Raw genomic sequence first — 21,968 nt, 5'->3', positions numbered from 1 at the left:
ATATTTAATTAAAAAAAGATAATCTTTTATATATATTGTGTATTGTTTGCTTTATAATGGAAAGTTAAAAATGCTACTTGATTTAATGATTTAACAACAGAAATATTAAAAAAAATATTTTGAAATCAGAAGCTTAAAACCACGACCTTTTGCGTATGAATAAGTTTCAGGTTTATATGGTTTAACTTTTGGGAATCACTGCTACTGTGATAATGGTAGTATGGTTTCAGTAAGACTTAACAGTTTGTGCTAGGTATTTTAAATATTTATTGAAAAATTTTATTATTTTGCATATCAAATGCTACAGTATTGCGTTATTCACAAATATTATTCATTTTAAAACACTGTGTATATTTATAATGGAAAACCCTTTTTTCTAGGCACATTTTAAAAGTAATTTTCCTTTTTTTAAATGTAAAATTGATTATGAATACAGTTTTTTAAAGTAAATATTGTAGTTTATTTTCCTGTTTCTCTGTTTTGTTGAATAATTTTGCTTTATTTAAATGCAACTCTTTATATATTTAATATAAATATCATGTATTAAATATAGTATTAAGCATTTGTATCAAATATTTGAAACTAATTTATCTTTTATTAGGTTGATTCATATTTAGATCAACTTACAAGAGTTTCCAAAGAAATGGAGCAATCCCAAATTTTAACCAAAGTTGCAAAAAGGTTTTGTAGAGAATTTTTGCCAATATATTTAATATTAGTAATTTTGGGTATTGTATTATATGTATCATAGTTTTATAGTAATACTAGGAATATGATTTTTTTCCTTAAACATCAAATTTTTAAGTGAAAATACTGTAATCCTGTAAAATTTCACCCAACTAGTTTGCTTTCCCCATTTCATATGAAATGAAAACTGATATTCAAGAATTGCACTAAGCATATGTGACATAGGATTTCAGGCTTGCTAATATTAATCAACTAATTATACGATGCAAATGTAAATTATTTCACTACATTTCCTTTCAGTTATAAGGTATTTTTTCTCTCCTTTCTGCTTGTCTTTGTGGCAGAAAGGCGCCCACAACACCTATTCGAGAGGTCCAGGTTCGAGTCTCGGCAAGGTCCTGCCCTTAAGGTATTTTCTCTCCCCTTTCTGCATGCTTTTGCGGTGTAATGGTAGCATACTTGGTGCATATTCGAGGGGTCCAGGTTCCAGTCCTGGCAAGTGCATTGCACATTTTTCATGTCTCCTGCTTCAGAATTCCTATTGACTACATAGTTCCCTATTTTTTCATGCTTGTTTCTGTTAAGGGCAATTACAATGTATTTAAATTATAATTGCTTTATGCAAAATTATTTGTTTTAAAGCCTAAATTTTAAAAAAGATAGTCTTACTATTTTATGAGGGAATCTATTTATCGAGGTAAAACTCAACTTGGTGACTTGGTATCAACTTGGACTCAACTTGGTATTTCTGTATAACAAGTACATTATCATTCATTTTCTTTGTTATTTTAATACCAGTTTCATTTCTCTGTCACAGTTTTCCATTTTGAGTTTGAGATAAAGAAATTTGTAATTTGCAGTTCGTAGTTTGTGAAGCAAATATTGCATAAACAAATATTTATAAACAGAGGCTAGGAAACTTTCGACATATATCAAAATTTTTAGCAATTTTCCATTAATTGCATGTATTTTCATTTTTGAAAGTTTGAACAACAGCAGACTTTTCCAAAGTCAAAGGTCTTTCTTCTCAAACCATTGAAAGTTATATAAGAAGAATTGGTGCTAAATGATAAGTAATAGATAAAACTAAGCTGAAAATTCTCCAAAACAATGTTTAGAAAAGGTTTGGTTGGAACTAGGCTGTTCGCTGGGATTCAAACCATGGACTGAACTACCAGGGTTCATCAACTTTACAGCTCCAACACTGGTGGACCATTTAGAAAAAGAAAAATGTATAAAACAGACTGTATCATAATTTTAAATGCAATTAACTTGCATAAGAATGTGTAAAAAAATCAAGTAAATTGTCATTTTAAATACTAAGATTGATGTTCTATTTAGTTAGCAAATATAACAACAGAGGCATATTTTTAAATACTTGCTGATTTAGACTTAAAACAATAAGGCTATTTAAAGAGATTTTTATTAATTTTTTTCAGACTGTTGCAAATTTTTTTGTTTGTTTGTTATTAGAATTTTATATTTTTTACACATCTATATATTAAATACTGTATCAGAAATAAGTTTCAACAATATGGCTTTAAAATAGAATCTTCTGGGCTGCTATTTTTGAGATGGTTTTTGTGGAATTTGTTTGTGTATTATTTGTGAATAGCTTAAATAGAATCTAATAACATTTTAAAGATTCTTAGAGCTCTGTAATTTGTATAATCTCAGCCTAATATAAGGCCACTGAAACAGATTGTTCACAAGAACAGTGCCATAAAAAATTACTTGTAAGGGGTTACCTTTCTTGTAAGGGGTTACCTGGTTAGATTATATGGTGAAAATATGCACATGCATGCAACATTATGATATGGATAAAGATGCATGTAAGTTGAAAATATCATTGTTAGTTTTGTATCACTCAGAGTCTGAAATCCATAGGCTGAGATTTCAACGAGTCTGATGTTTTATTCATTATTGACATTTTATACATCTGTATACATTATTGACTCATTCATGTTTCTTATTGAATATGATTATTTGATTGCATTTTCATTATTTTCTTAAATTATCTTTATTTAAATGCTTAAAAATATATTAATTGCATTAATTAATTGCTTAAGAATCTAAATTTGAAGTCAATATTATTAAGCATATATCATTTTATACTGTTGAATTGTCTGCTATATTTTATTATGTGACTATATTAATCATTTATATAATAAATGATCAGTATATTCATATAATATTTTCTAATAGTTCAGGCAATATTTTCTAATAATTGACACAATATTTTCTAACAATTCATTGCAGGTGTACAGGAAATGATTTAAAGATGTTTATTCGTTTTATCAAACATGATCTTCGGATAAATGCTGGCCCTAAACCAATGTAAGTAAATAAAGTTTTATCTAAATTACACATAAAAAAATTCTGAGGTTTGTAAAAAAGTTTTATATATATTTATCTTGATTCTGGGCTTACCTATATTTATACACATATATGTAATGCCTTAGTGGTAAAAGATAATTGCTCTTATTCATTATTAATTACAACTTAAATTATTGCATTCTTTTTGCATCAACCTTTGAGCTATAGGCAACACAGTTTTGTAATTCAGTTCTATATGATTGATCATAAATACTCTTAATAATAATAACAATAGAAATAACAGAGAAACAGTTCAAAATTTTATTGCACATATGGGAAAGATTAATTTTCATATTTAATTGCATTGTAATCTGTATATGCTAATCAGCATTTTCTTTGAATAACTGCATATCAGTGCTAAATATTATCACATGATGATCATATCATGTTGAAACCAGTTTTTGATTTAATAGTGATATTGTCTAAGGATTTGGTTAATGCCATATATTCTTAAACCTAACTATAAAGTCTGGCATAGTGTCTCGCATTGCTTTTCAGTTAGATTGGTTTTTTAGATCATTATTAAATACCAATTTGTAAAGAATAAATTATTCTGATAGATCAAAATATATATATGATGTTAGAAAAACATTAATTTCAACAATGAACTGGATGTGTACGTGAACCTTTGCTATCCTTCAGAGTTGAGATTCTTATTGCACATGCGCTAAAAGGAAAAATTGGGACATCAGCATCGATGTTGAAGAAATGTGGTGGGGAAAGGTAAAAACCCACACCATTTCCGTTGCTGAAAAAAATTGCATTAAAAATCTGTAAAAGAGAAATAAACGTTAGTATTGCACAAATTGTTTTGGAAAGTGAATATGACATCCAGGAGGAGTTTGGTAATTTGCTTTTGCAGGAGCATGTTTTTCAGGAAACTGTTCCTTTACTGAACAAGCTGGTTGCTATAATGATACCTTGCAACATCAGGTAAAATGGGAAGTATAGGTACATTGTCTGGGATCAAAAGAAAAGGTTTTAGACGCAATGATATTATCGCCTTTTTTAGAGACAGTAAAAGTTTTATCACTATGTTAAAGCACTCTTTAAGGAGCACTGTAGGGTGTATGGGTTTTACTGCATCTACAGGTAGGAAAAGGTGAGAACATTTCTCTTTATTAGACAAATATTTATTTGTATTGTAGACAAATAAAAGTCTCTGTATACAAATATAAGTGTTCATAAACAAATTTTTTTTTTAAGTCCTAAAAGAACTGAGAGTAATGCAATAGTCCAATGTACAAATGTATGACACATTATAGACTGTTTAAGTGACCTGTGCCCTCTTTCAGTGATCCCATTGGCTTGTCGGTGGTACACAGTGGTATGAGAAAGATGAATACCAAAGTATTTAGCTAGCTTTCAAAAGACATCACTTCAAAATTGGCTACCATAATTAGTAATCTGGACAGGTACAACAAATCTTGAGATGTAGCCCACGTAAAGAGCAGTGCTCATGTATCTTTCAATGGAGAAGCTTTGGGTCGATGAGTATACCTATCAGTGCATGTCAGATAGTAAGGCATTCCTTGAGTTGAAGAAAGCCGTCCAATCAAATTTATATTGATATGCAAGAAATGTTCATCTGAAACTATAAAAGCAGTTAAAAGGTGAGTGTACATCAGGGATGTCAAACTCATAGGTACACTTGGGCCAAACAAACAAGGTTTAACTTTAGGCAAGCCGCAAAAAAAAAAAAAAAAAAAAAAAAAAAAAAAAATCAATATTCATAGAAACGTAGATTTATTTCGAATAATATAATAATAAACATTATATATTTATATAGAAAAGAACAAGAAAAATTTAATGTTTATGTCCTGATACTTGACATCTCTTCTCTGCTATTATCTTTCCTATTTCGGGAGAAATTTTGTTTGCAGTGATAACTTTCAACGCTGACCCAAGGTGAACATCATTAATACGGTTTCTAATAGGAGCCTTATTACCTTTCATGACTGAAAATAACTGCTCACACCGATAAGTGCTACCAAACATGGAAATAATTTCATATGCGAATTTTCGAGTATTTTCAAACTTGGCTGGTAAATATTTGTAAAATTCAGGCACGCCCACTTCAATGAATTTTGCTTTCAAATTTGAGTTGCATTGAATCTCGATCACCTCCATTTACATATGGCTGGGTACTGAGTCAATACTTATTGAGAAAATCGAGGAAAACAAAAAAAAAAAAAAAAAAAAAAAAAAAAAAAAAAAATTGTCTTCGAGGGAACTAAAATCATTAAACCTCGTTTCAAATTCAGTTGTTAAATTTGCAATTTTTTCTGCATATTTTTGATACGAACAAGTATCATCTAAACTTGATTTATTCATGCTGCACATCGGGAAGTGCGTCAAATCTTTATTTTTAAGTTGTTTTTCCCAAAGAACTAGTTGACGTTTGAATGCTTTAATTATGTCAAATATGTTCGTAATGATATGATCTTTTGCTTGTAACAACAAATTTAAATCGGTTAAGTGTTTGGTTATATCAACCAAGAAAGATAAATCTTGTATCCATATTGGATCGTAAAACAAACTTACGTCTTGATTTTTCGTTTTTAAAAACTGACATATTTCTTCTTTCAAATCCCAGAATTGTTTGAGAATCTTGGAGCAGGATAACCATCGTACCTCAGTATAGTAGGACAAACCCGAATATTCACTATCTAACTCACTTAAGAAAGCAGTGAATTGACGCTGATTTAAACCTTGAGATCTTATAAAATTTATAACTTTTTTTATATATGACAAAATATTCTCCACATTTATTATCCACATCTATGACTGTCTGCAACAGAAGGATGGATTTTGAAATTTGAAATGTCACAATATAGTTCTAAAAAAACTCTCAGCCATTTTTAGCTTCTTTAATTGCAGAACTGAATTTTCTTTGTCTAAAGAGGATTGGTGTAGTGACATAGAGTCATAGTAGGAATTACATTAGTAACCTTTTTGATAAAGAGCATCGGCTGGCCCATTTTCTGTACCACTCATATGTTGAATATCAGCAGTGAACTGACCTATGAAATTAAGTCGATTAATTTGTTGAGTGGAGAGTTGTCATATTTTTGGAAAAGTGCTTTTGTGAGTGGTTATGATCTGTAAACACTGTAAAATTTATACCTTCAAGCAGATATCTGAAATATTTAAGAGTGGAAAATATGTCAAAAAGTTCTCTATTGTATATAGTATATTTCTGTTCATATCACTGGCTTTTCTTGAAAAGAATCATATTGGTTCCCATGTTTGTTAAGCTGCTGGATGCTAGTGCTTGTGGCTTTTTCTGAAGCATCACGCATAAGAGCAACTTTCTTTTTTGGGTCTAGATGGACTAAATTTATAGCTTGTGTCAGAAGTTCTTTACGTGATTCAAAAGTTGTTTCAGTGTTTGTTGACCAATCTAAAGATTTTTTGTCGTTTTTCTCACAGTTTCCCAGCATACCATTTAAGGGAAGTGAGACTTCTACAGCATGATTTAAAAATGTCCTGTAAAAATTAAGAATTCCCCCAAAACATCCGAATCCATTAACAGTTTTGGATTTGGGAAATTATTTTAATTTTTACTGGCAAAGGAATGATTCTTTTTTTGTTGATAATGTGACCTAAAACTTTTATGCATTCTAAAGCAAATATGTGTGATGAAGTAATCAAAATATCATCTGTATATACAGAGCAAAAATTTTAATATGACAAAATTTAATTTAGTAATGTTTGCATGGTTCGCACAGCATTGCATAAAACAGATGTCATGTAATTAAACTCAAATCATTCAGAAAGAGCAACTATTGCCATTTTATTTATGTTCTCTTCATTCATTGGCACCTAGTGATAAAGAGATCTAAAGTAAAAATAAAAAAAATTAAAAAAAAAAAAAAAATGGTGTTGTTTTAATTGAATGTAAAATCATGTAGATGCCTAGTTGGATAATTATCTGGAATTGTGATTGATTTTAATTTACGGTAGTCGCCCCAAGGTCACCAAGATCCATATAATTTTTTTTAACCATGCGTAGAGGGCTACTCCAGCAACTTTTAGAAGGACTACATATGCCTTTTTGCACTAAATAAGTGAGTTCTGCTTTTGTGGCAGCCATTTTATCAGGCGTGAGGTATGTAGCCTTACTGGAGGCTGCTGGAGAACCTTTAGTTTCCATTATATGTGTAATACCATAAGTATTCTTATCCGGAGGCTGTTTTAAATTTGTTTGTTTTTTGAAAAGAGAATGATATTTTTAAAGTAAATCATTAAACACGTGTTGCTGTTATAAAACTAATTTTGGGTACCATGTCTCGGGATATCTTGTCATCTGATGCAACATTAGTCATGCCGTCAATTATTTTATGGATTTCAAATTTGCAACAATGCCTTAATTACTTAAAAAAAATCTGCACTCAAAATTGGTTGCAAGACATTAGCAATAGTAGAAGTGCACAGAAAAATGTTTCATAGATATATGTCTAAATATACTGTACATTTTCTGTAGATATAATTTTTTTTACCTTTTGTTGCAAATAAATTGAGCAAAGATGTTGGTTTAAAATGGTCTTATAGAGTGGAAGGCAAGACAGAGAAATCAACTTTTTGCGTCAACCAAAAAATGTGTTCTTAAAGATTTTGTATACAAGGAGGCAACAATTATTTTGGCCTATGGCATCTGTTGTTACATATGCTTGGCCTTCTAGTTTTCTCATTTAAAAGTGCAAGGGTTGGTGTATTTTTCAGCTTTTTTACCACACTTAATGTGGTACCATAACAAGAATGATTTTTGTTTTGTTTATTTGTGGGCAAGGATCTAGATCTAGATTTAGAACAACTACAGGAGTGAGAGTTTATATGTTTTTTTTTTTTTTTTATTCAAATCAGATTATTATTTCTGCAAATTATCTAAAGCATCATTTTTATCAATAGAATTAGTTACTTTCAATTTGAATTCCATGGCATGAAGCTGAGCTGGAGTTGCGATGTTAAAGATCTTTCAGCCATAGCTGCTTATTTTTTAAGTTCGCCATCAGAAGAGGACAGTATGGCTTGTATCTGGGATTCAATGCATTGAAGCCACAAAGATTTTAATAATTCATTTCTGAGAAGAGGTTCGGCTAGTTCCTCATTTACTGAAGTAAGACAGATGGGCATTTGTTACTAAATCAATATCTGAAAGTTCTTAATTTTTATTCTTCAGAGTCAAAAAAAAACTTCAATTAATTGGGTTTTTTTTTAAGAGTGTCATATGCATCAATAGCTGGAGGAGGATCAATTATGTTACTTACATGACTTAAGATGTTGGTCTGAATATGCACCACTGCAATATGATATTTTGTGGCATCGGGCTGTTATTCCACTATTAATGAAGTGGCTTTCAATTTGGCAAAACCATATGCTTGGATTATTTTTTCAGAATGCTGGTACTTTAACTGAAACTACGTTGATTTCAGACGCTTACATTGAAGCAACAGCGTCATCGTTTATAGATACGGTCAAACTATTAAAAACACGTTCTTTAAAATTCATCATCACCAGTTTGGGTTCTTAGATAATAATTAAACACCAATGTGTAAAGAATAAATTCTTTTAATAAATCAGAATATGTACATAATGTTAGACTAACATTAATCTCTGCGATGAACAGAGTGTTTACAGGAATTTGTAAAACAGAAGGGGGAAGATCTTTTTTGCAGTCTTTCAGAGTCAAGATTCATATCGCACATGCGTTAAAGGAGAAATCAGGATGTGATGTCAGCACTGATACTGAAGAAATATGGAAGGAAAGGTAAAACCCCCACAACAGTATAAGACTTTTTTTTTGCTCCATGATCTTGCAGTGCAGAGTATGATTTGGTAACAGTGTAATTTTCATTATTATTAGAAGCAATGGTATTTTGATTATTTGATTAATATTCATCAATAGATATTTTGCTTGAAGTGTTCCATGCAATTTACCAGAATAAGTCTGGCTAAACAGAAAACATCTTTGAGGTACGCAAGTCTGTTTCTGTGATTTGATTCCACAATTTTTGTTGTCAGAAAGGCTAAGTCATGTAATTGTGATGTTGAAAAAAAATCTCCCCTTCCATTCATTTATTGAATAATGCCATCAAATACCAATTGAAAGGCAGGTAAAATCTAGAAATTTTGTTTTCATGGCATAATGCATAAAAAGTTTTATAAATAATTTTCCTCATTGAAGGATATCTTTGTGGTGTTTTCTCAATTAGGTCTACTAAAAAGATGGATTTTTTAACTGCAGCAAAGCATTAAAGGAATATCTACATAAGAGAAAGAATACCTTTTTAGGGAAATTGGCTTATATTTATGAATCACATGGGAAAAATTCTATAAACAACATATAACCTGCCATCCAGATACTAAGAGTGAAACTCCTGTATCTTTTTCGCTTTATTCATTCATTCACTTTTATCCATGCATTAATAGTATCAAAATAAATATTTTGCATGTATGTGTAAAACCTTCATGCATTTCATAAAGTGTATTTAACTTTTCATTGATGAGAAAAGAGTTTTGCTTGCTTGCATAATTCTATAGGCTGCCTGTCACATGTGCAGCAGATTAAATATGAAAATTTTGTAGGCTACCTCATGGGGCTTCAAGTTTTATAGTACACCATTATATTGGGAAATACTGATTGGTTAAAAAATTAGCATAAAGTGTTATAGAAAGTGTTTTGTCAAGATTTATATTGATGCTGTTTCTGTGTTTACAACTAGCATTCTGTATGATAATACATTGGTATGAAAATTCTGCATCCTTTAGCATCATAATTTATTGCTATAATATCTTGTATTGAAGATCACAAATATCACATGATTTTTGTTAATGCATGAATGTATATTTTGTATCTCTGCTGTGTTTGTTTTTTCCATTTCATATTGAAGAAATTTTTGTTCTGCACTCTATATAATGTGTGAGTATAATAAATTTAGATTTGATGCTTTAATTTATAAACTCTAAGAAAATCTGTTTCAAATTCTTATATAGTTTGGATGCCATTAATCCTTCAGCATATGCTGCTTTTCAAGCTTTGTCTAATCTGGAAGATGTTATAAGACGTGCTATTGAGAATAACAGTGGTGGAAGCTCTCAAAAGCAGTTAACTATTGAGTCATCGTTAATGACACCTGTGTTACCGATGTTGGTACGTAATTTGTAAACTGTAATGTGTTAAAGTATAAGAATACGCATTTTTTACACTGTTCAATGAATAGACATTTTATTTGAAGATTAAAATTTTAAATAATTCACCAAGAGTTTGTATGTTGTTATTCATTAATCGTATGAATTGCTATATTGACATTGGTCAGAGAAGCCAAGTAAAGTCAACCAATATTGAAAATTTACTTAAATAAAATTTGTTTTCTCTTCCCTTTAAAGTAGTCTTCTGTATTTGTGTACCATTTTCAGCTTTAGCTTTATGATTGGAATATGATTTGGAAATCATTTGATTGCAGTGTGTCTGTCAGCTAGTGTGATTTCTCCGAATACTTTTGTGGAATCAAAATAATGCCTTGTAATTTGAATTTCAGCTTAGGAAATAAATAGAGTGTTGAGCTGGTAAATATTAGAAAAGCACTTCTAGATTTATTTCTGGCAAATTTTTTAATCTTCAGGGCACTGTGGGTTGGTGCATTATCATAGTGAAGTAACTCTCCTCTCATTGTTAGGTTTTCTGATGCAAACATTCTTTCTTAACTACCTTAAAATATCACAGTAAAATGATGCACTTGTAGGGAACCATTAGCTTACATAACTAAACTTTTCCATGTGAGACTGTCAGGTGAGTTATCTGAGTAAAGCAACTGAGACATAAGTTTTAAAGAACCTTTTATTAAATCTTAACAAGCACACACAAGCTTGCACAGCTTGTGTTTAAAGTCAGTCTCTGCTGCTTTGTGGAAACTAAAGCAACTAAAAATTACTGAAGTATTGAATGCTTGAAATTTACAATTCCAAATCGTATTAATATTTGGCTCAAACTTTCTAAATGTAGGAGCAAGATGGTTTGCAAAAAGCTAAAGCAGAACTATGATTCTTTTGGTCAGTATTAACACTTTGATTTATGAGCCATAATATTTCAGACTCTTAACTGTCTGCCAGCATTGTGTAGATTTCATTGTCTGCTATTATTAGCTTCTTTTGCATTTTTATTCCTAATATTCAAATTGTAATATACTTCTGAAGAAATTAGCAATCCTTAATTAAAATTCATCATATAATCTTAATTGTTTCACAAAACTGTAATTATATAAATTCTTTTAATAATATAATACTTTAATTATGCATTGCAAAACCAGACAGAAACGTCAGAAACTTGTGTAAAGGTTTCATATAAATCATATACTTTATGTTAGCAGAACAAGCGTACTTACAATATACCAGCTGATGAATGTTGGCAAATTGAAATCATTCATATTTTGCTGGCTGATAATGCTGCCAAGTGAAGTCACGTTAACATTAAGCTAGCTGATATTCAGTGTTTTTCCAAATCCTGTATTTGTGAAAGCAGCTAATAAGTTGAGTGATGTCATGCTTATGTGACACAAATAGATAATTGCTTTACGATTAAGATCATATTATTAAGATGCTAGCTGAAATCATTGGCTTCTAATATTGTGCAGCATATGCCACAGCAGTCGGCAATTACTTTAATTGTGTCAATGTTTATCTTATACTAGCTGGTAAACGCTGGGAGAAGAAAATCGTATTAACCCTCTGAGTGTCATGATCGGCTTTATCCAGTCATGAAGTCATGTGAGTTTTTCTCACTTGGTTTATATATTAGCTTATAATTTAAGATATTTTGCTTTCTTACTCTCTTTTATAATATTAATATCATATTAATAAATGTAAGTTTATGAAAATAGAGGCTAAAATAAGTAAATATACAAATTTAGTTAATAAATACATTTGCTTAAAACTTTTTTGAGAACTGTACATGTAACTTTTTCTTCTAATAGTATTTTGATTGATTACTTGCTGACAGCACTTGTATTATTTCGCTGTGTTTAAATGTAAAATTTCAGCTTGCTTATGCATAATTATGAAATTAATGTTGCTTTATAGTGCCATACACTTTATATTGTGCATGTTTTTACAACTAGTTTAACTACTTACTCTCAGATGATTGCATTTTGGTCACTTTACTTAAAGTTATATATTTTCCAGAATTTTTATGTCTAATAATTAAAACTGACAGTAACATGATTAAAACTCAATTTTATCATTTGTAGCATATCATTAACATCAGTATTTATCAACATATGCAATTTCTTAAAAAGCAAAATTAAAAAAAAAATTACATTTTTTTTAGGTATTATGTTAATTTTTAAAAAATTCTGATGTTATGAATAAAGAAACTTATAATTTAAAGGTAATTAGATACTTACGTACCATGATGACTATCTTGGCGACATTTATCGATAAAAGTCTTCATTGCCGTTATTTAGTTTATGTTTATAAATTATTTTATAAATAAAAGCCCTAATTATAAAGGAACAAAAACTTAAAAACCAAAAATCTCTCTCTATATATATATAAATATTATTATAAATAAATGTATATATATACGTATATGTATATATATATATAAACTATATACTAAATACAAATTAAAAAAATTAAAATTAACTTACTTAAAACTGGTTAAAAGAAAACATTGAAGTTAATGGTGAGGAAAGGGGTGGGAAATATCTATCAAAATAGCATCAAAAGGCGTTTCCTGTTTTTTCCACCAAATAAATTCAGCTAAATAGGCATACAAATGATGGCGGCTTGTCCCATGTTGACACTTGTTCCTCCATTTTGTGGAAACCCACATCCTTTCAACGTGTTGAGTATGAATTTCATTTAACCCTTTGCGGCACGCATATTTAAAATATATTTTAATCTTTAAAAAAATGCCATAGAATAAGTCAGATGGACTTACTTAAATGCCTTTAAGGCTTGAAAAAAATTCTGCACTTTTATTTTTTACGGTAGAAGGTGGGATACCGTTTGTCCCACCATGCAACTAGCACATGTCTTATAGCATATTGGTGTCTAGCAGGAAAAAAGAATCATATGTGGAATGAATAAACAAAATTAAGCGTGCATTCTAAAATATTCATAATAAACACACTAAAATGCATTTTGTACTTATTGCATATATGCATGACTTGTAAAATTTTGCATATACACATTTTGCATATAGTATATATTTAATATTTTTAAATTTTAGGAACAAAAGAAAATATTTTCTTGAATATTATTTTAAGATTAAAATTTGATACTCGTACATATGATACTAAATAAAATATTAAAATTGGCACTTGATCCAAAAACATTTATATATGATTAAAATTGAAAAAAAGTCATTTTTCATGAAATTTTGAAAAACGTGTTGTTTCATTCTTTTGTAAGCATAGAGGCACTTCACATGTTTCACCATCCAAAATGTTCGTCGTTCTTCTTTCGATATGCTGCAATATGCACATCTTCTCCTGCTCGTTCTTTTTGGCGTTTTACTTACATTTTTTAGTCTCTTTTCTGGTTGTACGAATGGGTTTTTAGTTTTTATTTGAACTGGGGATTTCAGTTTTCTTTTCAGCTCTTTCTTGCCTGCAAGTGCCATTAGACCTTCTATAACTGAGAGAAGAAAATCTTTCATTGTTTTTACATCATGATCGGGTTCGCGAACAAACTTGAATAAATGTGTTTACTATACTTGCATCTAAAAAGTAAAAAAAAAAATCATGTGCCACCATTTCTTTCTTTTGCGGTCTATTTCATATAGTCCTTTCAGTTGATCAATCAGTCGACATAGCCCATATTCTTATTGTATGAAATAATGCTGTTTGGGCACAGTACTTTTTTTTTTGTCTTTCCATCTCGTTGTTTTCTATTAATTTCTTTCATTTCAGTTGCCTTTTCCAAGCAAGACAGGATAGAAACGGATCTTTTATCCTTCGTTTTTATGCAATAAATCATCGCTAATTGAAAAGTCTATATATTCTCTTGACATAAATTTGTCTTTTAAATTTTTGGGTAGATACTTCCGATCCATATTTACAGTGCCACATGCATAGATGGGTCTGTGTCTTTAAAAAGCGAAAAAAATTATAACTACTTCCCTTTCTTCTTCAGCAATAACTTCAACCTCAGTTATTCTTTCCTGGATTTCAATTTCATCTGAATCAGAACTAACATCTGAAGCATTTGAGTCGCAATCGGATGGCAATTCAGCAAAAAGATCCAAAGCTTCCTGAGTTGTTAATTTTTTTCTGGACATTTTAGCACATCGGAGCATACAACGGATGTAAAAGCGCGCGCAATCACGAAAAAAGTAAAAGCAAAAAAGAAAAATAATAATAATAATAATAATAATAATAATAATTGTGAGTGCTGCCATCTATTGAGCGGAAATTCAAGTGTGTGGTGGGACAAATTTTAACCCACTTATTTCAACTGCAAAATTAATGTTATAAAATATTGAATCCAATTAAGATTTTTGAAAATAAAATACCTTTGAATATTAAAAAGAATCACATATCATAAATTGTATACCAAAATTTTTAAAATATTGAAAAATGCAAGATACATGTATATCACTCTTGTGATCCTATTTTGAATATTTTTTGCTTATAAACTTAAGCCCTGGTATAATAGTAACATCTACTGAGAAAAATAAAATAGATTATTTTTAAAAGATTAGAAAATTTCAAACGGAAATTGCTAACTGAGAAAATAAATATTAATTAGGTAGGACATATATTGACCCACCATGCCGCAAAGGGTTAAAGGAAGTTGGAAAGTGTTTATATCCATTGGGAAAGAAATAATCACAAAAAGTTTTGCGTGTTTAACTTAAACGTAATAATCCGCGTAAATGTAGCAAAAAAAAAAAAAAAAAAAAAAAAAAAAAATGTGGTAATAGCAAGTGCAGAATAATACTCTTTATTTGAGCACCTTCTATAAGCCATGTTAGGGTTAACCTGTATAAACCTACAAGGGTCGCCAGTTTTGGCGAGATATCTAGGTAGTCGTCATAGTATGTAAGTACCAGCAATTATATATTTCTTAACTGTATGTGCAAAGAATACATGACATAGCCTACATATTCTTTGGACCTGAATCCCACATAGCACACCTCAGTTGCACTGTCTTGCAGTTCTTTCACAATTCTAGAAGCATCTTTTTTGCAAAAAGGAATATTTAAAATTAAGTGCTTAAGTGTTTAAAATTAATTATTTAAGTGCATTTATGCTTTTTTTGATTTGTAAATTATTTACACAAATGAAAATAATCAGAGTTGCATTCGTTGTACTGAACTTTGGTAATTATTTCTATGCATTTATAATATTGTATAATATCAAAATGTATGTAATTTTAGCTTACATTACAGAATGAATGAAACTAATTTTCATTATTACTCTAAAAATGTGAACGGAATTCCTTAATATTACAGTAATACAGCTTAGTTGAATGCAATTCTTTGAATTTATAGGCCATGATTTGCAAATCTGTTGATGAAGCTTTTAAAAGATGTCCTAATGGATTGTATGTGGAGATCAAATATGATGGGGAAAGAATTCAGGTTCATAAAAAAGGAACGGAATTTAGTTACTTCAGTCGTAGTTTAAAGCCTGTAATGCAACATAAAGTGAGTAAAAATTATATTAATTTTGTGTAAAAAAGTACATAATTTATTCAGAAAAAGTACACCATATATTATATTATATTTTGTATTACTAAATAACATGCTGTTGTAAATTTCTAAAAAAAATATTTAAGTCCATTTGATCGCATTTATTGCTGTGACATTTTGTATTGCTTTATTTGTTTGCCTGTTTAATTTTTTTTATTTACAGTTTTTGGGTTTATTTTTTAATATATTAAATTTGTGATTGCATGTTTTTATAGAAGAATTTTTTTTTTGCGTAGGATTGTGGATCATTCAATTCTAAAACTGATAGCGTTTAAATAGTTAAATTAGTTCAACTGCAATGCAAAATATGGGCACGAAAGCTTTCGATGGGCCATGGTAATAATTTTTATTGTGAAGTTGGTGACATGTGGTGATTTCTTGCTAACTTTGCAGCTCTGAAACTTTACAACTGATTAGCATTTTAAAGTTTGCTACGAGAGTATTGGTAATTTACAATAATTTATAATATTGGTGTGTATTAAAGAGGATTTGTTTATTATCTAAGTTCTTCTTGAGCTATTTACAGCTATTAATTTTTGTTGTCTGCTGCATTCTTTTCCTGTGAATTGTCAATCTCCTCCAGCTTATATATGGAGTGACTTATTATAAATACAAACTCCTAGTTCACAATCACTGGTGTAATAATAATTAATAACTAAGAAAATGAAAGAGCAGTTGAAAGCCATTATAGGAATAATTTATAGTCAAAGAAAACAAAAAACAGCTTAGGCTGCTGAAATAAAGACCTCGATAGAACCTGAAATGAAAAAAAGATTGCAAGAAATACCACTGAGATGAGGAAGGACGCAGCAGGAACGAAAGTACTTTCGTGGCCCATCCTGAAATGAAGAACAAACACAGTAATAACAAATGCAGAAGTGAAAGAAAACATTATTTTTGTTAAAGGTAAAATTGTGAATACTATAAATGAGAAAGCAGCCACTGTAGAAGAAAAAAATGGAAAAAGAGTTAGAGAATGTCACTGAAGAAATTCTTGCTACTAACAAGAGGTAGAAGAATACTGAGATTAAAAAAGAAATACTGGAATTTGCTGTATTGGTAAACAGCATACTACCTCAGATTTTGAGTTTGTTGTTCTAGTTCATTTTGCTTAGTCACATCCTGCCTGAATCATGTCAAACCATAATATGTAATCAAACTCTCACTGTATGATGGGAAATCATTCAGAAATGCATACAAAATGCATTTAAAAATTAATTTGTATACAAATCAGTGGAATGCCATCACCAAATCCATAAATTCAGCTTCTTTTTTTATGAAAAGAGTTTGACTTTTTCCACATAAAAAAAGCAGCTAAAACGAAGCATCACCAAATTCCTAAATTTAACTACTTTTATGTGGTGAGAAACACCTTACTGAAAAATTCAGCTGAAAAACATTCAGATGTTAATATTTTATGACTGGTTTTTCTCAAAATTTCTCAAGAGCTATCACTGACTACAGTTTAATAGCTAATAACAAAGAGCTGGAGAAACCGTTCAGGATCTAACAGCTAACACCGAAAAATCAACTTGGTTCACATGTCCATATTGCAACCTGGAAATTAGGCACACTCCAGTATATACAAGATGCTATTAGGGATCGTTATATGTAATAAACACTCCATATAGCTGCTAATAGAAATCTGAAGGATACTCTAGTCCATACTGTGAAAGTGGAAACTCAGTGGCGTAGCTAGGGTGGGGCAAGGGGGAACATCTGTCCCCGGGCGCAGCATTCAAAGGGTGCCAAATTCATGCTACGAAATTTTTTAATGAAATGTTTTCCATTTTTGGCACACCGAAAGGGGAGCAAATTCTTCAGTTGTCCCCGGACTCTGGAAAATCTAGCTACGCCCCTGTGGAAACTAAAATGGCAGTTGGAAAGGTCTATTGATTTGTAAGGGATGTCAACAGTATCAAAGACTTAGTGCTGAAATCAGTAACACAGTTGATAAAAAGACTGGTAGCTGTGGATGTATCTAAAGCAAAAGGATACAGTAATAACAGTAAAATAAAGTTGTAGACTGTAATAAAGAAACGTATTTATAAAAACAATACTGTGTGCCTTCAGTCCAGAGATCAAAAAGATGTTGAGAGATTTGCAGGGAAGCAAATAAGTAGCCATCTCAAGGGTCAGAGGTTGCCATATACAGAAAGTGTTCCATTTAATGTTCTTCAAATATTTTCACTTTAAGTTGGATATCAAGGGCTGTGCATGGAAAGAGAAATCAACAGGTTTTCACCCACATGATAGTGTAGATGCTAGAGAAAATATAACTAACTATTCTGCAAGTAAATTTAGCCTAATATTTGAACTGGTACCTCTCGTATATAGTTCCATATTTAATTTTACAAACTGGGAATGATAATAAAATGTCAAAAACGACAGAATGTACAAGAAAAATACAAACGTGCATGTCAAGGTCACATCTTTTGTATATGAGCATACAGTGGCAGGTATAACAGATCTATGCATCATCAGTCTTGAGTTTCTAAGGAAATACAAATTTTTTTTGGATGCCAAAAATAATCAGTTGCATACCTCTACTGAAGAGATTTTGAAGTTTAAAGTAGATGATAATAATATTTGCTGCTTTAATTACTTATGACAGTATTACCACCCATTCCAGAACAGAGTGCATTGTTAGGGGAACAATGAACACTCCTGAGAATTACCGATTTTGCTAAAGAAAATACACATTCTAAAGGACTTCGCTTCAGGCTGCTGTACAAAAAGGAATCTGTCAATCAGAGTTGCCAAAGTAAGTGACAAGGTAAATATTTTAATGAAAGCAGAGGAAATTGCTTTATGTTCACTTGTGACAGTTGTCGTGTGAAGTTCCATTGATTAGAAGCACACCTCATCTGAATTAAAACGTTTGATTCCAAGCATAGAATTAAAAGCTAATTCAGTTCAAGCTGCAAGTTGTTTAATAGAGAAATTTAAGGTTGTATTTTCAACTTCATCTAGTGATGTTGATCGCACAAATGTGATGCAACACTGAATCAATACTGGAAGCTACCCACTGATCAAGTAGCAGAAACACATTTTTAAAGTCCTAATATTGATTTCTCTTAAAGGAACCCATGCAACACCATATAAATGTCACACTGAGAAACAGGAGAAGTCAATCAACTCAGGTCTGTGAGACTGATGTAGGGCATTAGCTGAATATAACTAGAGTTTACTCTAAGGATGATACTGGTAGTTTACGAAATTTCTCATGTGCTAAGGAGAATTTATTTATTATCTGCTGTCTACTTTTAAATTTGCTATGCTCTGTATTCTTTTCCAATAAATTATAATTTTTTTATCAAATATTTTCCAATAAATTATCAAATTCTCATGGAGTGATATCTTAAAGAGACATCCATGAACCTGTAGTTTGTAACACTATCTAACATAGCTTAATATAATGTGATAACATATGTTGATATTTTAAAGAGACAGCCATGAACCCATAGTTTGCAACACTACCTAACATAGTATAATATAAAGTGTTGACATATGTAACATAATCAGTAATGCAGTATTACACTGGACACTACAGAATACTCTATTAGTAAGATATATGAAAATGAGAAGCTGTAATATATTAGCCTATTTCATTAGAGAGAGAGAGACTAAGAAATCCAGTTTTTGTTCTTGTAGTAGAATTTGCTATTTTGTGGACAGGAACAAATTAAAATCATTTCTTTTTCCGATAGATCAGGGGGAAATGTTATACAGTTAAGAGAGCTTGATTAACCCCTTAACTGCCGCGGGCGTATATATACGCCTTGCTCAGCCGATGCGTTAACTGCCCCGGGCGTATATATACGCCCTTACAAAATACTATCAGTTGCTTTGCGCTGCTACCCGTTAAATTATTCGCAAACTTTTGGAATGCAACACCAGAATGACCTTGACGAAGTATGTGAAGGAGGATATTATTTCAGAGAAGTGGGGGGAGAAATTGGAGAGAGGGACGTGTCTAAAGTGCTGAAAGTAATGACTGCGTGGTATTAACTAGTGTTGTTTGAGTAAAACGTATTTTTTTTTTTTTTTATTCTGTGTCCTCCGTTTTCGTTTACTTTTTGTAGTAGGTTCCAGGAATAAAGAAAGATATAATGGATGTTTCAAACCCATTTATCTTTCTTGAATTATTTTTTGATGAACTGCTCGTGCTTTATATTGCTACTGAAACTAACCGTTTTGTAGACGAGTATATGAACCAACAACACCTTGCAAATGAAAAATCAAGAACGATATCGTGGCATTCAACCAATTCAGAAGAAATATATGTTTTTATAGGCATACTGATTTCACAAGGTATATAACACTGAAACATGATATTACACTTTACTGGTCTAAAAATAAATTGATCGAAAACCCATTATAGGGACTTTTTTTTTATAAAAACATCCTTTTTATTATATTTTTACTCAAAATATTAAACTTTGTGCATGCATTTTTTTTCTTTTACTGTTTATTTTGTGAAAGTAAACAATTTTTAGAAAGTAAAACTTGCTCTTACTTTCCCCCTAATAAATCGCATAACTACGCGCGTATATGTGAAAAACCGTGGCACTGGGGAATGAATCTTGTACGCTTTCCGCGGCAGTTAAGGGATTAAAAGTAAAGAGAATGCTGGATATTAACTGAAGGTAAATTTAAGGGATAATTTGTATGAATGACTCAAAATTATTAAAAAAATTTTTTGAAGTTGGAATAAATAAATCAGCAATTGCTATAATAATACCTTAAAAATGACAAAAAAGTTATCAAATATTATATTCCTGTATGATATGTTTCTTTCTTGATGATAAATGCAAATGAAACAGCACACAAAAAAAATAAGAAAATTTCATTAAATTACACAAGCACCATTTTATTTTATGACATTTTGACTCTTTTCCTATAGCTGGAAAATTCCCTTTTTATGAAAAGTCATTATGTTTATTCAGAAAGAAGTTATCAAGGTGCTGTTTGAAAATCTCCAAGGAAATTATCTGCAAACAATTCAGAGAATTTTGAAATGATTTGAAGAAGTGAAAATCAGCTGGGGCAAAGTTGGGTGAATATGGAAGTGATGCGAAGCATTCCACCCATACTCAATAAGTCTTTGTGTGACATTCAGTTAAATATGGGGCTGATCATTGCCATGATGGAAGACAACACCTCAGTAATATGTCTGTTATAATTGCTTTGCTTTGATTTCTGCTTTTAAAACTGTCATTTGGGAAGAATTTTTTTTTTGAATTTGTCTGATTTGGTGGCAACAATTCATAGCATTAATTTTTTTATGGTTCCACCGTGTACAAAGCATTACTTTCTTGGAATGCAGGCCTTCTCTTGAAATTTCTAAAGGAGATTCTTTAGTCTTACTTCATGACCTTTTCCTTGTATAGTATCATTCTATAGGATATTATATGGGATCCACTTCCCATTTCCAGTAACACATCTTTTGAAAAAAAAAAAAAAAAAAAAAAAAAAAAAAAGAAAAAAGAAAAAAGAAAAGGGAACTTCTTTATTTCTTTTTAGCAAAGACTTGTGTGCCGAAACTTGAGCAAACATACTCTGTTAAATTATGGGGTACCCATGCATCATAGCAGCTTACATACCTAGTCTTCTTTGAATAATCTTGTTCTATACTTTTTGGAATATTTAGTTTACCTGATAATTCCTGAACAATATAAAGTGGATTTTCAGCAATAGCTTCTTTTAATAGGTGCTTGTTTGCAGAGGAGGGTTATCCAGAGTGGGCATGTTCTTTGAGGCTGAAATTTCCTTACTTCAAACTGTGTTCTCAGAAGCAGTATTTTCTCCATCTGCAGGACAAATTTTATGAGCAATCTGACTAGCAATTTTCCTTCTTTGAAATAACATAATAAAAATGAGCTTTTGCCTTCTCCATTCTTAGCAGTGCACTGAAAGCAAAATATGCTGCAGCACATGCTAGAATTATGCAACGTGCGTAGAAAAGATTATGTCTAAACATCTGGCTCGATCAAGGTCATTCCGTGTAAGCAGTAAGAAAATAATAGTAAGAAAATGCACTTTGATTTGAAAAGTGCAGAACTTTTGGGATGACTTGATATTTATTATTCAGTATCAAAATACAATACAATACTTTGTATTTTCTTTCAGTTGTCACTACAAATTAACAGCCATTTTACAAATTGAAATTTATCCGCATTTCAATCATATAATCAAATAGATAAAG

General features: G+C 30.7%; 1 protein-coding gene across 3 annotated transcripts in view; it reads left to right on the top strand.

Moving 5' to 3' along the window:
• The window catches only part of DNAlig3 (DNA ligase 3), a 224,371-nt gene that overhangs the window by 101,706 nt on the left and 100,697 nt on the right, over positions 1 to 21,968 (top strand). For all 3 annotated transcript variants that reach the window (XM_085813879.1, XM_035358921.2, XM_035358920.2), the window contains exons 8-11: positions 602 to 681; positions 2,947 to 3,024; positions 10,060 to 10,216; positions 15,560 to 15,715. In XM_085813879.1, coding sequence (XP_085670005.1) covers positions 602 to 681; positions 2,947 to 3,024; positions 10,060 to 10,216; positions 15,560 to 15,715 — 471 coding nt within the window. The remainder of the gene's footprint in view (positions 1 to 601; positions 682 to 2,946; positions 3,025 to 10,059; positions 10,217 to 15,559; positions 15,716 to 21,968) is intronic.

This window comes from Stegodyphus dumicola, chromosome 1 (assembly GCF_044657685.1).
Source record: "Stegodyphus dumicola isolate Sdum_Otavi_A_Nest chromosome 1, ASM4465768v1".
In the NCBI taxonomy this organism is placed as follows: Eukaryota; Metazoa; Arthropoda; class Arachnida; order Araneae; family Eresidae; genus Stegodyphus; species Stegodyphus dumicola.
Note: the sequence above shows the minus strand (reverse complement) of the source record. Positions and strands in the feature narration are given on the sequence as shown.